This window comes from Hippichthys cyanospilos, chromosome 5, assembly GCF_059441005.1.
Source record: "Hippichthys cyanospilos isolate Australia breed blue-spotted pipefish chromosome 5, RoL_Hcya_1.0, whole genome shotgun sequence".
Taxonomy (NCBI): Eukaryota; Metazoa; Chordata; class Actinopteri; order Syngnathiformes; family Syngnathidae; genus Hippichthys; species Hippichthys cyanospilos.
This window is the reverse complement of record NC_142373.1, coordinates 25,234,305-25,250,613: the sequence shown is the minus strand read 5'-3', so window position 1 is coordinate 25,250,613 and position 16,309 is coordinate 25,234,305. Positions and strand designations below refer to the sequence as shown.

Genomic DNA, 16,309 nt, shown 5'->3' with positions numbered 1-16,309 from the left:
CTCTTTATTCAGACAACATGCTGAAATTCTTCACATGTGGACTGACTAAAACCTCGGATTGTGTGTGGGGGGGGGGTGAATTTACAAAGTCAAAAAATATTTAATATACTGTGCATCATGCACTTGCAATACTTAACTTTATTTCCAAGATATATGTAGAAACCTGGGGTCATCACATGGTTATTTATTGTTACAACAGCACTTGACTTTCAAAAATGTTGACAGATCATAATTGTTTACTCAAGTATGAGAAAACTAGAACAAGGTTCATGCATGTTGAAAAGAACATGTTGGAAACTCGTGTTTGGGCGCACTGAGAAGATGAGAGATTGAAGTCAAGCTGGGATCCTTTCACTTTTTGGGTCCTTGGCCCGCAAGAAACCGCAGCACATGAAAAAAAACACATTCAAGGAGATGTCATTCATTGAAATTAGTAGCTACGTAAGTATAAGGGATTGCAAAATGACTTAACACATTTGCTGCAGTCCATCTTTGTTATCTATTAATTAACGTCTTTAGAGAAGAGCGTTGTGTTTTTGATTGGGCAGCGATGATAAGGCATAAGATGCTAAAACCCTGGTAATTACCAGTACATCGATCCACTGGTCCTCGGTGTATATGTAGAGCGCTCGTTTGTCAGTCCGGAGAACCATCACATTTTTACCTTGCAGCCTCCTCATCATTTTCTCTCCATCTGCTATAAAAATCTGCAGACAATGCAAGGTGGATCAGAAAAGAATCTACAAGCGGCTAATATTGGTAATGGCTCAATTTTTAGATCTAATTTACACAGTACTGTACAGTGCTTTTCTGGTCTTAATTTTTGTTTATTTCCTTCCACCGCTTCTAGTAAAACATTTCCATAGCCACCAATTAATTACAAATGATGAAACTTGCTCGACTCAAAAGCCTCAAGACCGTTGCCTCCAGTTTGGAGCTGAACTTCTATTTGCGCTGTTGCTGGACATAAATACTGTAGTATTTACGGAGTTTCTCTTGGAACAAAGTAGTGCTTTGCCACCACCTTGTGGAATTGTATGTGATCTGCTGTTAGTCATCAAGAATGCGCCTCACTATTACCTTTTTTTTTTTTTTTTGCCTGATATTCGGTCTCTTATTTAAAAAATTCCAAATCATGTGTGTAGCACGGTTAGGACACAACAAACCGTCTGGACTCGATCCGGCAGCCGTTCAGGGATTTGGTCCCTTGAACAGCTACATGCGACCGCAGGACCCCGATTTCCAGGTTCCCCCTGTGGACCGGCTAGACCGTACACTACAACAGAAGCAAAGATCATCAGCTCTCCCCTACAGCAACACCAGAATGTGTGGTCTTGGCCCACCTTGTCCAGGAAGTCCTGGCTTTCCAGTCAAACCAGGCATCCCCGCTGAACCAGGGTGACCGTGCTTTCCGGGAGGCCCAGTTGAGCCCTTCAAACCCTTCATGGATCATCAACAAAAGCATCTTAAACGGTAAATGAATGTTTGAAGTTTCACACACAGAGTTTTTGTGTCAATCTACCATGGTTCCTCTGCCACCTGGCTCCCCTCTTGAGCCCTGCACTCCTTGAGGACCTGGCTCCCCCTTTAGGCCGCCATCACCCTGAGATGACAACGTTTTAACTTTCATGCAACAACAAAGAAAATTGTGTAGTTGGAGTGGACCCTCAGGATTCAGAATGGTAAGAACTGGAATTAAGCTGTGATTAATGAGCCGTTTGTTGAATATCGTTTGATCCGGCTTGAAACGTGTTGTTGTTTTTAAGTTACGCTTATTACCAGCAGTTACAGCGACATTAAAAAGCATCTGAACCTTTGGAAAAAATTCCCACTTCCATTTCTACCGAGAAATACCACTGGACCTGTGCATCCCATGGACCATTGGTTTTAGAACTGATTTAGTTTAACAGTTCATTCATTTGTGCTCTGTTTGGCTTGATCTGCTTTTTAGCGGCGCCTCTGTCCGCTGTTGATAATACTTTTTTTTTTTTTTTTAAATCTTTTTATTCAAACATTTCGAAAACAATGGTGTCTTAAATACAGCATGTGACAAAGTCCCATACATGCACATCCGATAAACGAGTAAACAAACTTAAAGAGTGCAATACCAGGTATTGCATGAGAAAAGACCATTTGGTAAATAGGCATTCTTCAGCAACCATTTTAACGCCAAATATCCATTCATTCCACTCTGCGCACTCAAATGTAACATAAAACAACCAAAAACACACTGTTGATAATACATTTTGTAGTGAGAAGGGCGGTGTGGTTTTGAGAGCAGTCAGTCAGTGACGCACACGTAGTTTTGTGAAATCTGTCCCAAAACTGTCTATAAGTTGTACTTTCTATGCAAGGATGTTGATGTATGACAATATGCCCAAAATTAGTTTGTTTGTTGATCCAAAACTTGTTACTGTGAATAACATGCTCGCTAATATTAGTTCTTATCTTCATCATGTTCTATAGTGCTGCCCTGTATGCGTTTAGCTCATCCGCATTTTTGTTTGTTAATGTGTTCCCTTAAAATTAATATTTTTAATTCAGTTTTATGATTGATTCATGTAATTTGCATGCATTTTTGTACATCTTGAAATCAGTCCAATATCTCTGTATATACATCAACTACATGTAAAACACTGGCAAATAAAGGTGTTCATTTTTAGAAATATAAAAAACGATAAATATCTGGGTGGTTTTAGTTGAAGCAGACATTGTTTGTTCATCTGTGTGATTGTTGGAAAAGATTAGATCACATAAAATGGTGATTTTATGCATAAATGTGAGAAATTCCAAAAGGTTCAGATACCTTTTCATGCTCCTGTATCTGTCTCAGGAAATTATTGTATACTTAAAAAAATGATTCCAGAAGTTGAAGATGTGTCACAAATCTAACAAATTGCTTTCTGATCCTAATCGTCCACAAAAGAAATTTCTGGTGCTACCTTCTTGCCACGCCTCCCCAAGATGCCTGGCTCACCCTGTGTACATCAAAAAGGCTATGATAAGTCAAACGCGTATAATGGCATGAACAAATTACAAAGGAGAATATAGATATAATCTTAGCCACTGTTTTGCTCAGTTTCAGCCGTGTGTTTTGGGTCATCTGGTGACAAGACCTATATAGGGACAGAGTTCTTTTCTTGGTATTCTTCATTTTTGTGTCCTTGAACATACTGCAGAGCTGATGTGCCTTGACAAAAAGCTCCATTAATGTCTTGCCTGTCTGTAGAGCACTTTCCCATAAGCTTTGCTGGTTGTTTATAGACAGATAGGACACAAGTGGAACTCTTCGGCAAGCCATTTCAGCGCTACAAGTTATGATTGAAGATGCAAAAATGAAGCGCACCAAGAAAAGACCACTGCCCACTCCCTACTGTGGAACATGGAGGCGATCTTATGTAAGTTGCTCAGCATGTTTGGAACCCCTGGCTGACCCGGTCACAGAAATGGTTTTCAAAATGGAAAACTAGCAAAGCTGTGTACCGCAAAAATGTCTACCATGCAGAAGAAAGGGTTAGGGTTAGCATAGAAGTCCTTTTTGAATGGTTAAAGTCCATAATCCATCCATCCATTTTCTATAGCCGCTTATCCTCCCAAGGGTCGCAGGCTTGCTTGTACCTATACTAGCTGACTTGGGGCAGTAGGCGGGGGACACCCTGGATTGGTTGCCAGCCAATCGCAGGACACACAGAGACAAACAACCATTCATGCACCCAATCACATCGAAAAACAATTTAGAGCAGTGATGTCAAACCAATTTTGAACATGGGCCACATTGTAGTTACAATTTTGGCCAGAGGGCCGTTATAACCGTGGAGGCCAATAAATTTGAGACATGATCGTCACTTGTCATCGTATTTTGCCTAGTTTTAAAAAAACGATTCAAAAGAGGGATCACTGCCAAATAAAATGTACTTTGCAAATTTGGTATTTTAGCCAAAACTTGAAGTCTAAATTAGCATTCGCATTTGGTGGGCCTTGAGTTTGACTCCTGTGATTTAGAGTGTCCAATACACCTGCCATACATATTTTCGGAGTGTAGGAGGAAGTCGGAGTGCCCGGAGAGAAACCATGCGGGGCTCAGGGAGAACATGCAAACTCCATCCAGGACGGCCGGCGCGAGCTGGATTCAAACTCGGGTCCCTTAACTGTGCTACCCACCGCATCACAGAGCCACCCAAGTCTGAAAATCGAATAAGTATTATGTTACTCACGGTATCACCTCTAGGTCCTGTGTCTCCTTTCAAGCCTTTTCCCCCCTGAAACGACATAAATGAATGTCAATAATAATTAGAGTTTGTTCTGAAAATGAGAAGTGCAGCTGGATGCTTACCTGCGATCCCTGCTGTCCTTTAATGCCCTGTAAAAATAAATAAACAAATACAGCATAACCTTTGGCGCCAGGAGCAGTTGTAGGAATCCAAGGTTTAGAGGAGCAACAGACAGGCATATGGGTGCTACAATGCATATGGGGGAGGGGGCCGCTCGACCAGTAAATGATGAGCCCCAGCACATAATCCAATCCAATTCCAATAAATAACGTATTGCAGTTCAAATTATATTTAATATTTCATTTATTTTAATAGATCCACTCCAGAGCGGCTTTCGTATCATTTTTTTGCGTATTATGAATCGTGTTTTGTATGTAAATCATCAAAAAATGTTAAAATCCCTAACCTTTGCCTAACCTTTCCATCTGAAAGAGTATTCCCAACTGCTGGGGACATATTAACACAGTCAAGGGCATGCTTGAAAGAAATAAATGTTGTTGTTTTTTTCTGAAAAAGAATGTTTAATGTGTGTGTGCACTGTATATACAAATATATAAATATATACAACATACCTTCATCGTACATTGTGGTCCTATTTCTCCCTTGAGGCCCCTCCATCCCCTGTAGCCCTTCTCTCCCTGCAATAAATAAATACTGCTTGTTGGTGCTATGTATATTTTGGGAATGGGATTGGTTGAGGGTCACGGAAGAGACCTGTTGCCCACTCGGTCCCACTGAGCCTCTTTTTCCCGGTGCTCCCTTTGCACCCATAACGCCTGCTTGACCCTGAAACACACAACATGCTTTTATCTGGCGTTTCAACTCGAAGTGTGTGTGCGTGCGCATCCACGTACCTTTATTCCCCTGGCTCCTCGGCAGCCCTTCAAGTAGGAGCACAAATACAATAACAAAGACTAAACTATAATCATCTGATTAGCTGAATGATGTTTATTATAATGCAAGACAATATATCTGTACCTCCAAAAGCATCAATTTATAGGAGCTTCCCAAAACGGCATGTTTGTTCAATCACTAACCAGAGGTTAATTTTGTCCGTTATTTCAATCCATGTTGTGATCATCACCACCTGTGTCACCCGTCACTGTTGGTAACGTTTTATTACCAGGTTAAATTTTGCTAATTTCTGAGAAATTTAACAATCATTTACTTAGGAGTATAAAAGCAATCACTAACTGAGTGTTGGAGCAGAAGTATACAGCAGCCACCACTAAAACAAAAATTGTCTTTAATGTATTGGACCAAGCAACGCGTTCTCTTCATGGTCTTGTACACGATCTTGCTCAACGTATTCATTGTATAAGCTTAAAGTATAAAGCATTGTTAGCAAGTATTAAAAGATTTTTGTATATATTGCTTTTTAAATATGATTTGAATGAATAAATTGCTTGCACATAATTGAGCAAAGGATTCTGGGATACATTTTCATGGGCAAGAATGTGACAGCATTTAAGGAACTAGGGAGCAAATCGCAAGTGACACTCAATCTTAGCCAGGAAACGCAAGATTGACATTTTAAAATTACCACCAGAAGGCATTATCTAGTAAACGAAGCTCAAAACATTGTTTTTTACTTTTAGTGTACGTAACAGATGATTTGTGTTCACATTTAAAATTTCTTATATGTGATGGGTGGCTCGGTGGTGCAGTGCATAGCACGTTTGGCTCACAAAAGGGACCTGAGTTCAAATCCACCTCGCTCCGGTCCTCCTGTGTTGAGTTTGCATGTTCTCCCCGAGCCCACGTACAACTTTGCCTTGAACAATTGTACGTTTTTGTAAAAAAAAACATTATAACTAAATTATATAAATTAAAACATTGATGATTCTTTTTGTACTTGAAATGAAACTAACATCGGTGCTTCTCAATTATATTTTGGAAAGAGAAAACATTTTTGAAAAAAAAAAAAGACTTGCCTTCTCTCCTTTAGGCCCTGTGATATGTTCCTTTATATCAACCTGAACAAAAATCATTTTATCCCATCAGTTAACACACAAACAATTGCAGAAATGCTATGAATGGAGCTATTTTTACATTTGAAATTCTAAAAATGGTCACCTTTAAATGAAGCGGTCAGAAAATAAGTGTTCATTACTGCGGTTACAGCTTGCAGGACAGATGTTACATTAATTCTGATTCCAATCAGAAGGTGTGGGGTTACCTAATCATGTGACGAGTTTGGGTGACTTACTATCAATTCGGCTCTTTGCTGGAAGGGAGGAAAGAGAGGAGGAGGAAGAGGAGGAAGAATGAAAACATCACATGACTTGACTGGCGATGAGAAAAACCCTGTATACAAAGGCAACAATCCAGATTAACATCTCGTGAGATATTTCATCATGATATACTGTATCATACGCATGATGTGAAATATTATTGAGGTATGGTGTCTCCTTACTGCTGGTGGAGACTGGATGATCTGCCTGAAGGAGCAAGGTAATCCATCCCAGAAGCAAATGAAGCAACACCTTCATTCTGAACATCCAGGTCACCAAAATATTAGGAACAGCTCAGTGTAGGTTTTGTAGACACATTTTTCACTAGCCTCACCCTATTATCATTTGTATCTTAAAACCGCCTTTATGTACAAAAATTGTAAAAATGCGATAATAGCAAAAGTAACTATGCTGTATATTTATATATTCATGAAGTCGAAATATTTATTGTATCATAATTCGAGTATCATAACCTTTGAAAACTCCTGCATTATGAGAGTGCAGGCTAAACCCATAATCAAAGTCATTGAAAGGCTTGCAAATATCATAAATCGGCCGCTAGCGCCACCGGTGGTTTTGGAGTGTCAACACAAAAATTTCAATTCAGGGACGGCAGCATAGCATATTGAAAAGTTGTCATGTGACAATCTATGCAATATTTTAGCCTCCTAGTGGGGTTTTTTTTAAGTATGCTTTTCCTTTGATACCTCACATTAAAAAGATCAAAAAGCCCAATTTGGGTCAAAATTTCCTCCAGTGGATAGAGATTACAATTGATCAATAATTAAAACACATGACAGTGTTTCTAAGAGTGCCTCTCTGATCGTGTCCATCAAACGTTATCTGTTGTGTTTTTGGAGAGGCAGATTTCTTAGATGTTAGTAATACATGTGCACATAATAAAATCTATGCTGAATCCACCAAAATAGACAATAACAATTACCTTGCACTGGGGTCCTGTTCTAGAAGTTCTCCTTTTCCCGATGCTGCCCAACTTGGAAGTGTACAGAAATGCAGCATACTTTAGGACCTGGCATCTGTTTTTGCAGACATAATCACATCGTTGGGCCAAGCGCACACACGCACTCACTCACTCACTTACACACACACAAGAACAGCAGACAAAGAGGATGAAACAGCAGCTTGTTTCTTTAAAAGCATACAACTCATGATTCATTCTGCACTGCATTTAATGCACATGCCCCCAGTTGCACAGATAAACATTTTCAATAAGTAAGGAAAAGAAAATACACCATATTTACAGTAAATACTGCAAAAATGCTAGGGACGTGAAACTGAAGCCTCATGAACTATTTTGATATTAATACTGCCCCTCTAAATGTGACTACCGGTTTAAATATGCGCTCAGCCAAGGGTCTGCAACCTGTGGCTCCCAAGCGGCATTTATATGCACATAATATATATATATATATATATATATATATATATATATATATATATATATATATATATATATATATATATATATATATATATATATATATATATATTGTGTGGACCCCTGTGTTACCAGATTAATCCGGTCCGTGGTTGAGCTCGTAAAACGAATTCACCATATGCCGGGGTGGGTTTGTTTTAAATACCATACGATAACAATTTTCAACACATTATACATGGCGGTTTTATTTTTTTAAACTGCTAATTATGCATGGTCATTAATTCAATTAATTCTTTACTGCTTTATGCCAGGGGCGGGTAGCGGGGGCAGTAGCTTGAGCTGGAAAACCCAGACTTAGCTCTCCCTGGCAACTTCATCCAACTCCTTCGGGAGGACCCCCAAGGGTTCCCAGGCCAGCCGAGAGACATAGTCTCTCCAGCGTGTCCTGGTTTGTCGCCCAGGGCCTCCTCCCAGTGGGACATGCCTGGAGCGCCTCGCCAGAGAGGCGTCAGGGAGGCATTGTAGCCAGATGCCCAAGACACCTCAACTGGCTCCTCTCAACGTGGAGGACAATAGGCTCAACACTGAGCGCCTCCCAGACGACAGAGCTTCTCACCCTATCTCTAAGAGAGCCTGGAGACCCTGCGGACAAAACTCATTTCGGCCCCTTGTATCTGGGAACTCGTTTTTTCAGTCACGTAGTCACCTATGGTCACGACCCACACGACCCACAGCTCGTGACCATAGATGGACCGGTAAAAAGTGAGCCTTTTGGCTCACCTCTTTCTTTACCACGATAGAGTCTGCATCATTTGTGCACAAGGCCCCAAGATACTTAAACATCTAGACTTGGAGCAAACCACATCCCCGACCCCGAGAGGACACCACCTTTTTCAGAGTGAGGACCATGGTCTCAGATTTGGAGGTGCCGATCTTCATCCCAGCTGTTTCACACTCGGCTGTGAACCGCTCCAGTGAGAATTGGAAGTCACAGCCAATAGGACCACATCATCTGCAAATAGCAGAGATGTAATGCTGAGACCCCGGACAACTCAACACTTTGCCTGTACCTAGAAATTCTGTCCATAAAAGTAATGAACACAATTGGTCACAAAAAGCAGTCTTGGCGTCGTCCAACCCTCACCGGAAACAAATTCGACTTACTGCCAGAAATTGAACATCAGCGGTAGAGGGACCAAACAGCCCAATATCAGGGTGTTCAGTACCCGGGACTCTTGAATCACCTCCCCACAGAACTCGCCAAGTGATACAGTCAAACTTTTACAAGTTCACAAAGCACATGTAGACTGGTTGGGCAAACTTTCATGCACCCTCCAGGATCCTACAGAGGGTGTAGAGCTGGTCCAATGTTACACGGCCGGAACAATAACCATACTGCTTTTTCTAAATCCAAGGTTCGACTTCCTGATGGACTCTCCTTCCCTGCCCCCCTGAATAGACCTTACCAGGTAGGCTGAGAAGTGTGATCCCTCTGTAGTCAGAATACACCCTCCAGTTCCCCTTCTTAAAAAAAAAGGGGACCACAATCCTAGCCTGCTTACCCATGTGCACTGTCATTGCCCATGCAATGTTGTAGGGGCGTGTCAACCAGGACATTTTGCAACATCCAGAGCCTTTAGGAACTCCCGGCAGATCTCATCCACTCATGAGTGGAGATGAGTGGATGAGATCTGGATCCACACATGAGTGGAGATGAGTGGATGAGATCTGGATGAGATCTGCCGGGAGTTCCTAAAGGCTCTGGATGTTGCAAAATGTCCTGGTTGACACACCCCTACAACATTGCATGGACAATGACAGTGCACATGGGTAAGCAGGCCAGGATTGTGGTCCCTTGTTTCATCCTTGTTTACAGACTCTGCTTCCTCAAAGAAAGATGTGTTGGTGAAATCTAGGAGGTCTTTGAAATATTCTGCTCACCAGCTCACGAGGCACCAAGTTGAGGTCAGCAGCGCCCCATCTCCACTGTACACAGTGTTAATGGGGCACTACTTCCCCCTCCTAAGATGTCGGATGGTGGACCAGAATTTCCTCAAAGTTGTCTGGAAATTGTTTTCCATGGCTTCACCAAACTCCCCTCCCACACCTGAGTTTCTGCCTTAGCAACTGCCGAAGCCAAACTCCACTTGGCCAATCTGTACCTGTCAGCTGCCTCTGGAGTTCCACGGACCAAAAACGCCTGATAGGACTCCTTCAGCTTGACTGCATCCGGATAACAGCGGGTTCAGGGATTGCTGCCACAACAGATACCGACCACCTTACGGCCACAACTCTCGTCTGCCCTCTTGACAATGGAGGCATGGAACATGGTCCACTCGGTCCCAATGTCCCCTGCCTCCTCCGAGACGTGGGAGAAATTCCGCCGGTGGTGGGAGTTGAAACTCCTTCTGACAGAAGATTCTGTCAGACATTCCCAGCAGAGCCTCGCGATATGTTTGGGTCAGCCAGATCTGACTGGCATCTTCCCGCACCATCTGGGCCAAAATACAACCAGGTGGTGGTTGACAGCGCTGCCCCTCTCTTCACCTGAGTGTCCAAAACATGCAGCCGCAAAGCCCATGATACGATCACAGTCAACTATTGAACTATGTCCTAGGATGTCTTGGAGGGAAGTGGACATATGAACACCCTAATGTTTGTTATGGACAATCCCAGGATGAGCACAGCAGTCCTGTCACAAAGCACTGCTTGGGTTCAGATCGGGGAGGCTGTTCCTCCCAGTCACGCCCATCCAAAGTCTCACTGTCATTGCCCACGTGAAAATTGAAGTCCCCCCAGCGGTACGAGGGAGTCCCCCAGAAGGTGTGCTCCAGGACACCCTAAAACTCACAATGCCTTTCGGGCTTTGCCTCTTGGGGACCCATGGGTGCTGCCCAACGAGCCCGACCTCCTGGCCTGGCTCCAGAGGGGGGCTCCGGCAAGGGCAATGGAAACCTGACTCCATTGCTTGCATTCATCATAAGGGGTCTCTGAGTCTTCCTGAATCTGGAACCTCACCTAGGACTAGTTTGTCATGGGTGACCCTACCAGCGGCATAAATCCCCAGACAATTTAGCTTCTAGATCACTGGGACATGCAAAACCCTCTACCACAATAAGGTGACGGCTCACAGAGGGGTCATTATTTGAATGCATGAATTTATTTACAAAACGCTTCACTATAAATTGTGTATTTGTTTTTCAACAAAAACATTATTTTGTCCACTATAATGGAACATATAACTTGCACAGGTCAATTTTAAAAATGAAACGCGGTCGTTACGAGTGTTGTGCAAATGTGCTATGTTCTTAACTATCTGCAGCCCCCTCCATGGTGCGTTCACACTCTTTCTTTTCCTTCTCCATGCACCCACCAATCGTTGAATGAAAAAACGTTTTTTCCTCAAAACGCTTTACAAAACTAGAGACACAAATACATGCGCACACACAACCATAGCCCAGTTTAAACCTATACTCTAAAAGCAAGTCTTGACTCCAAAAAGAGATCCGAACAAGTGAGGACTGGCCTAAATAAGATAAATAACTCAAAAACAGTTCTCATAAATATAACCGCACAGGAACATACAGACACGCACACATTCTTCACGTCCGACATTGTAAAACTGGAACCACACTGGCGGAAACACTCAAGCGTATTATTACATTTTCAAATATTTTAAACATAGAGGGAAGCAGGAAGTAGCTAGCTCCTATATGACACAAATGAAATTTCACTGGTGAAATCCAAGGCTCAAAACCCAAAAGTCTGACCACTAATTTGTTGTGAAAAATCAACCAAACGAAAGAAAAACGGTTCTTTGAACTTTTTTTCTTCGAAACTTGAGTCTAATCGTTTTATTTAATGGTACATCATGGGTACAAATAAAAACATGAACAGACCATATGTGCATGTGACATAAAATCAGACAAAACCAATCTAAAGTGTTTCTACATACTATACACATTGTGAACATTCTACAAACAGGCACATGACGAATAAGGTGTATGTACAACAAAAATGCATGTGTATATGTGGGTCATTGAACAAGTTGGCACTTTTACTTATGTAAAAAGATTAAAAAAAACAGATAGGCCCATCAAAACGACCGCGCTTTTGTCAAAATTTTAGGCCGTATTTAAAAGTGTACAAGGAGTCACTGTTCATGGTGCTTTTAGGGGATCTCGTCGACTGGGGCGAGGCGGCTCCGCATCTCAACCATGACTCGCCTCATCAGAAGCGTTAGGTGCTCGTGGACTTGGAAGAGCTGCTGAGGTGAGCAGCCGCTCAGATGGGATGGCGTCACGGCATAGTCCAGGGCATCCAATTGGGCCAGGAGATCCTTGGGGCCTTCTGACGGGCCCTCGGGTGCCCCAGGTGCACTACAGTTCAGCGCTCCCTCAGGCTGCTCTTCTTTCAGCTTGGCGGGAGACGGCTCATCTGTCAACTGGGTGGCTGCAAACAGATGATGGGGGAGGGAGGAAGGGTTCAGCACTAGGTGGAACGGTGCATATGAGATAGTGAGTAGGATTTTAGCAGGTGAGAATGCTTACGCTGAGAAAAAAATGTGCTGTGAAAGGGTGCATCAGAACAGAAAAACTTAAAAAGACATATGCATAATTGTTTTATAATCCAGTGATGGCCCCTGAATTGTAATTGCATCGAATTTTGAGGTGCCCAAACAATCCCTCTCTGAGTAATTATTGTTCAAGTAAAAATACCGTAATTCCACAAATATAAGACGCATCCTTAATTTTGGGGTCAATTTCTGGTATTTTCTGTTACCGTGTATGATGCACCAACACTTTGGAAACAATGTAAAAAATATAGAAAAATAGAATAAGTCATAGTGAGCAGCCAGTGTAATGTGCTCTAAGCAGTTGTTTTTTAATTTCCTCGCAAGGCGGCTTAGTTCATTTTTTTTCCGGTTTTAGTAATATTCCTGCGTGTTAACGAGGAGGGACTCGGATGTTGGTTCATTTGGCTCACTTCTCTGACTGAAAATAATGCCATAACAACTTCAGCTAACATGAGCTTCTGTTAGCTGCAACAGGCACTTGCTGCTAAGACAACTGACGTCCGCCCTCTTGGAATTATTGGAAGTAAGATTAAGGACAATGTAGAAATCTGCATCTGTGCATCAAAACCTGACTCTTCACCAACCTTCCCCAAATGCTGTTGAATTAAAAAAAAAAAAAAAGGTCAAATTTTAAGTTACCGTTCATAGGACACAGCCACACTTTTGGCCTTCATTTTAGGGGAAAAAGTGCTTATATTTTGGGGGAGTATTTTAGGGAAGGATGGTGGCAATTGTCACATTTTTTGTGTGGTAGTGTGAGATCTTAACGTGCACCTTGCACAATTACAACAGTGTCACTTTTCATAATCTAATATAAAACACAACCGAAAAAAAATCATTTGTAAATGTACGTGTAAAACAAAGTACTTCTTAAATGTTTGTGTAGACACACCTAACATGTCAGGGGTTTTCTCCTCTTCATCCTGGTTCAGCGCTGTGCTAGTCTCATCTGCCTCAGAAGTCATCAATTCCATCTCCACAAAACTCTTCAGCTCATCTACACCTCTGGCTTTTCGCTGGAGGAGCATTAGTCATGTATCAGCACACAAAAAATGACCGCTTGTGGGTAAAGAGAGGACAAAAGAAGGCTCCAAAAACCTGCTGCTCATAGGACTGGAGTGCTTTCTTGACATTGGAAATCTTGGGTGAGTGAATGGGGAGAGTCTTGATTTCATTGGGAGTCAGAGCACTCAGGTCACCGACCGTTTTGATGTTTCGCGCTCGCACGAGCTGCCCGAAACCGCGAGACCTGCGAGGATGAGAAAGAACAAATCAGTTCCTTATGAGACTGAAAACATTCACGGCTACCGTATTTCTCCACGTACAAGGCAAGTTGTTTTTCCTTGTTTTCAACCCCCCATACTGGGGGATTATTGCCTGCAACTGTCAAAACCAGACTCATTTTCTCCACATATCTGTGTTTGAATAACATTACCGTAATTGTGTAGCTTTAATAACACACACCATGTGTTGTACTTGGACAAACAACTATGATATATACTGTGTGTGTATATATATATATATATATATATATATATATATATATATATATATATATATATATATATATGTTAAAGACAGACACCTCCTCCACTGTGCAATTATTCTGTGAAATATAGGTGAAAGGTTTAATTGTTTGGCCCACAACTTGATAATTGAGGAAAATGTTTTTCTTCCTGAAGTTAGACCTTTGAGAACCATTGCACTATCCAGAGCAGCAGTGTAAAACCTTTTTAAGATTGCGGACAAATGGATGAAACTATTCCAATAAAATCATGGTATACATATGTAACTTTAAAACAATTACTTCATTTTTTTAATACTTTCTAAAACAAGTACAAAATCACAACCATAAAATATTAATGTTCCTATTAATCAAAACCTTTTCAAGTTTTTTATTTATCAAAAATTTCAGCACATTTTTATACTTCACAAAATCATCTCGGGGTCCGGATTAAACCCATTTGCGGCCCTGAACAGTTTGAGACCACTGATCCAGACGCTCTATCTATCAACGATGACAAGCTTAAATGACCACGGTTTCATACTGTAGAAACTCACTGCAAATTCCCCCGACAGCTTGGACAACAAATGATTATGATTGTCTTGACACAAGGAATAATGTTAGCTAACTTAACATGAACTTAACACAGTCTTGTGATGCCGAGCTAGCGAGGACGTAATTGACTCCATTCCTTGCTGCTGCGAGCAAATAACATTCTGATATCCATCTCGGAGTGACACTTTGTCAATTCTAAATAATATTTTTAACAAGTTGTTGCAGTGATTTCGTCGCCTGCCGATCCAGTCTTGCTCTCACGTAAGTAATATACATGAATAAATTACCAAGTTAATTAGCCATGTGCACATTGCTCATGTGAAGTGAATACATTAAAGTTGAATTACTATACTAAGAAGTATGCGGCATGTGCACTCTACTTTTTTTGGTGAAGATATTAATTACCCGAGCATTGCAGATCAGTACTGTACTTTAGCATGTGCCGTGGTGGCATCTGTCTGGTGACGCACCTGGTTATAAAGGAAGTCAGACAAAGCTTCAAAATAAAATGCAGGAAATCAAGTAACTTATGAACGAACTTATAAACGAAAACAGCATTGGGGTAATTTTATTTTGAAGTTTTTTAAATTGTGATGTTTTTCCCGGAAACGTGGTCGTGACGATCTAATTGTCATCGACTTGATTATTACCTCGAAAATAGGCTCATCGCGACCAGCATTTTTGTACACAGATGCATTCTTTTTTTTCTCGATTGATGTTTTTTCCGCAAGACCAAAACAAAAGCGGCAAAGTTGTTAATAATGTTCGTAAGTTGTCAAGTTTTGTTGAATAAAAGAGTAGATGGACAATGATTAAAATTTTGATGTAAAAAAAAACACAATGCGTCCAAGGGACGCACGTTGATTTGAAAGTATGCGCCCCCCCAGCAAAAGTTATGCGTTGCAGACACGGGGACACAGGCAAAAGGGAGCACTGCACATTTCAATAAAAACAAGTTATTGTGTTTTCATCCCAGTGGCCCTTGTACATCCCACCCTATGATTTCACCTTGTGTATAGCACTTTAAAAGTGCTATATCAAATATTGTTGAATAGAGAAGTAAATCTGTCCCTCAAAGGACAAATTTTAACCCGTTCATTGTCTACCTCAACCCGTAACATTCAACTTAATGGGTCGTATTCAACACCAACATCAACAAGTGTCATTAAGTGTCTATGTTAACTTTTCCCAACTCATCTGTACACACCAAATGTTGGATGATATCTGAGGCAGCACCGCTTCGACAGGTGCGGCGCATCCGACCAGGGCCGGGTAGATGCAGTTTTTGGAAACAGGCCGAGGCTCCTGGCTCATTTCCGAAATCTGGGGGAAAGGTTGCAAAAGATAATGCTGTGAAGCTGACCAGGAAGACTGTTGGACTTCCAGCTAAAATGCTCTTAATTGCTTCACATACCAGGCATTTCTTGGAACTCTTGAAATTTGGACGGTGAAGATTTCTGGGACTCAGGGTCAGCCCAGCCTTTGTTGGTGTTGTCACAGACTGAAACAGGATAGTTCTCATGTGAAATCCCAATCAGAAAAGGAAACACCTTGAAAAACTATTGTGGATTAAAGCCAGTTGGCAACATTCGTACTTTGGTCTGAGAGAGGTTGCCAACTTTGGCTCTTCTGGGGGAGCTCATTCTGACAGCAGGGCTGCGGCGATCGATGTCGTCAGCAGTCTCCTGCTGTTGAATGGGATTAGCAAAGGACACACGCCTGGACTACAAAAAAAATGGATCTGTTAGACTCAATGGAAAAAGAGTTCAT

At 41.6% G+C, this 16,309-nt stretch overlaps 2 protein-coding genes across 2 annotated transcripts in view; both read right to left on the bottom strand.

Annotated features, from left to right (window-relative positions):
• Positions 1 to 169: 169 nt before the first annotated feature.
• Positions 170 to 8,889, bottom strand: LOC148424107 (uncharacterized). The gene is made up of 16 exons (XM_088415418.1): positions 8,793 to 8,889; positions 7,449 to 7,542; positions 6,688 to 6,764; positions 6,481 to 6,578; positions 6,206 to 6,247; positions 5,126 to 5,152; positions 4,986 to 5,057; positions 4,844 to 4,909; positions 4,334 to 4,360; positions 4,215 to 4,259; positions 2,943 to 2,978; positions 1,523 to 1,603; positions 1,344 to 1,440; positions 1,167 to 1,276; positions 588 to 707; positions 170 to 365 (listed from the first exon to the last, which is right to left on the bottom strand). Exons 2-16 carry the CDS (start codon positions 7,523 to 7,525, stop codon positions 336 to 338), a joined length of 1,005 nt encoding a protein of 334 aa, XP_088271544.1. The 5' UTR covers positions 7,526 to 7,542; positions 8,793 to 8,889; the 3' UTR covers positions 170 to 335.
• A 2,153-nt stretch (positions 8,890 to 11,042) lies between these two features.
• LOC148424105 (telomere-associated protein RIF1-like) overlaps positions 11,043 to 16,309 on the bottom strand; it is a 29,365-nt gene continuing 24,098 nt past the window's right edge. The window contains exons 30-35 of the mRNA XM_088415419.1: positions 16,135 to 16,263; positions 15,954 to 16,040; positions 15,747 to 15,862; positions 13,579 to 13,729; positions 13,373 to 13,496; positions 11,043 to 12,356 (exon numbers count right to left, since the gene is read on the bottom strand). Of these exons, the coding sequence (XP_088271545.1) occupies positions 12,076 to 12,356; positions 13,373 to 13,496; positions 13,579 to 13,729; positions 15,747 to 15,862; positions 15,954 to 16,040; positions 16,135 to 16,263 (888 nt within the window). The 3' untranslated portion in view covers positions 11,043 to 12,075. The remainder of the gene's footprint in view (positions 12,357 to 13,372; positions 13,497 to 13,578; positions 13,730 to 15,746; positions 15,863 to 15,953; positions 16,041 to 16,134; positions 16,264 to 16,309) is intronic.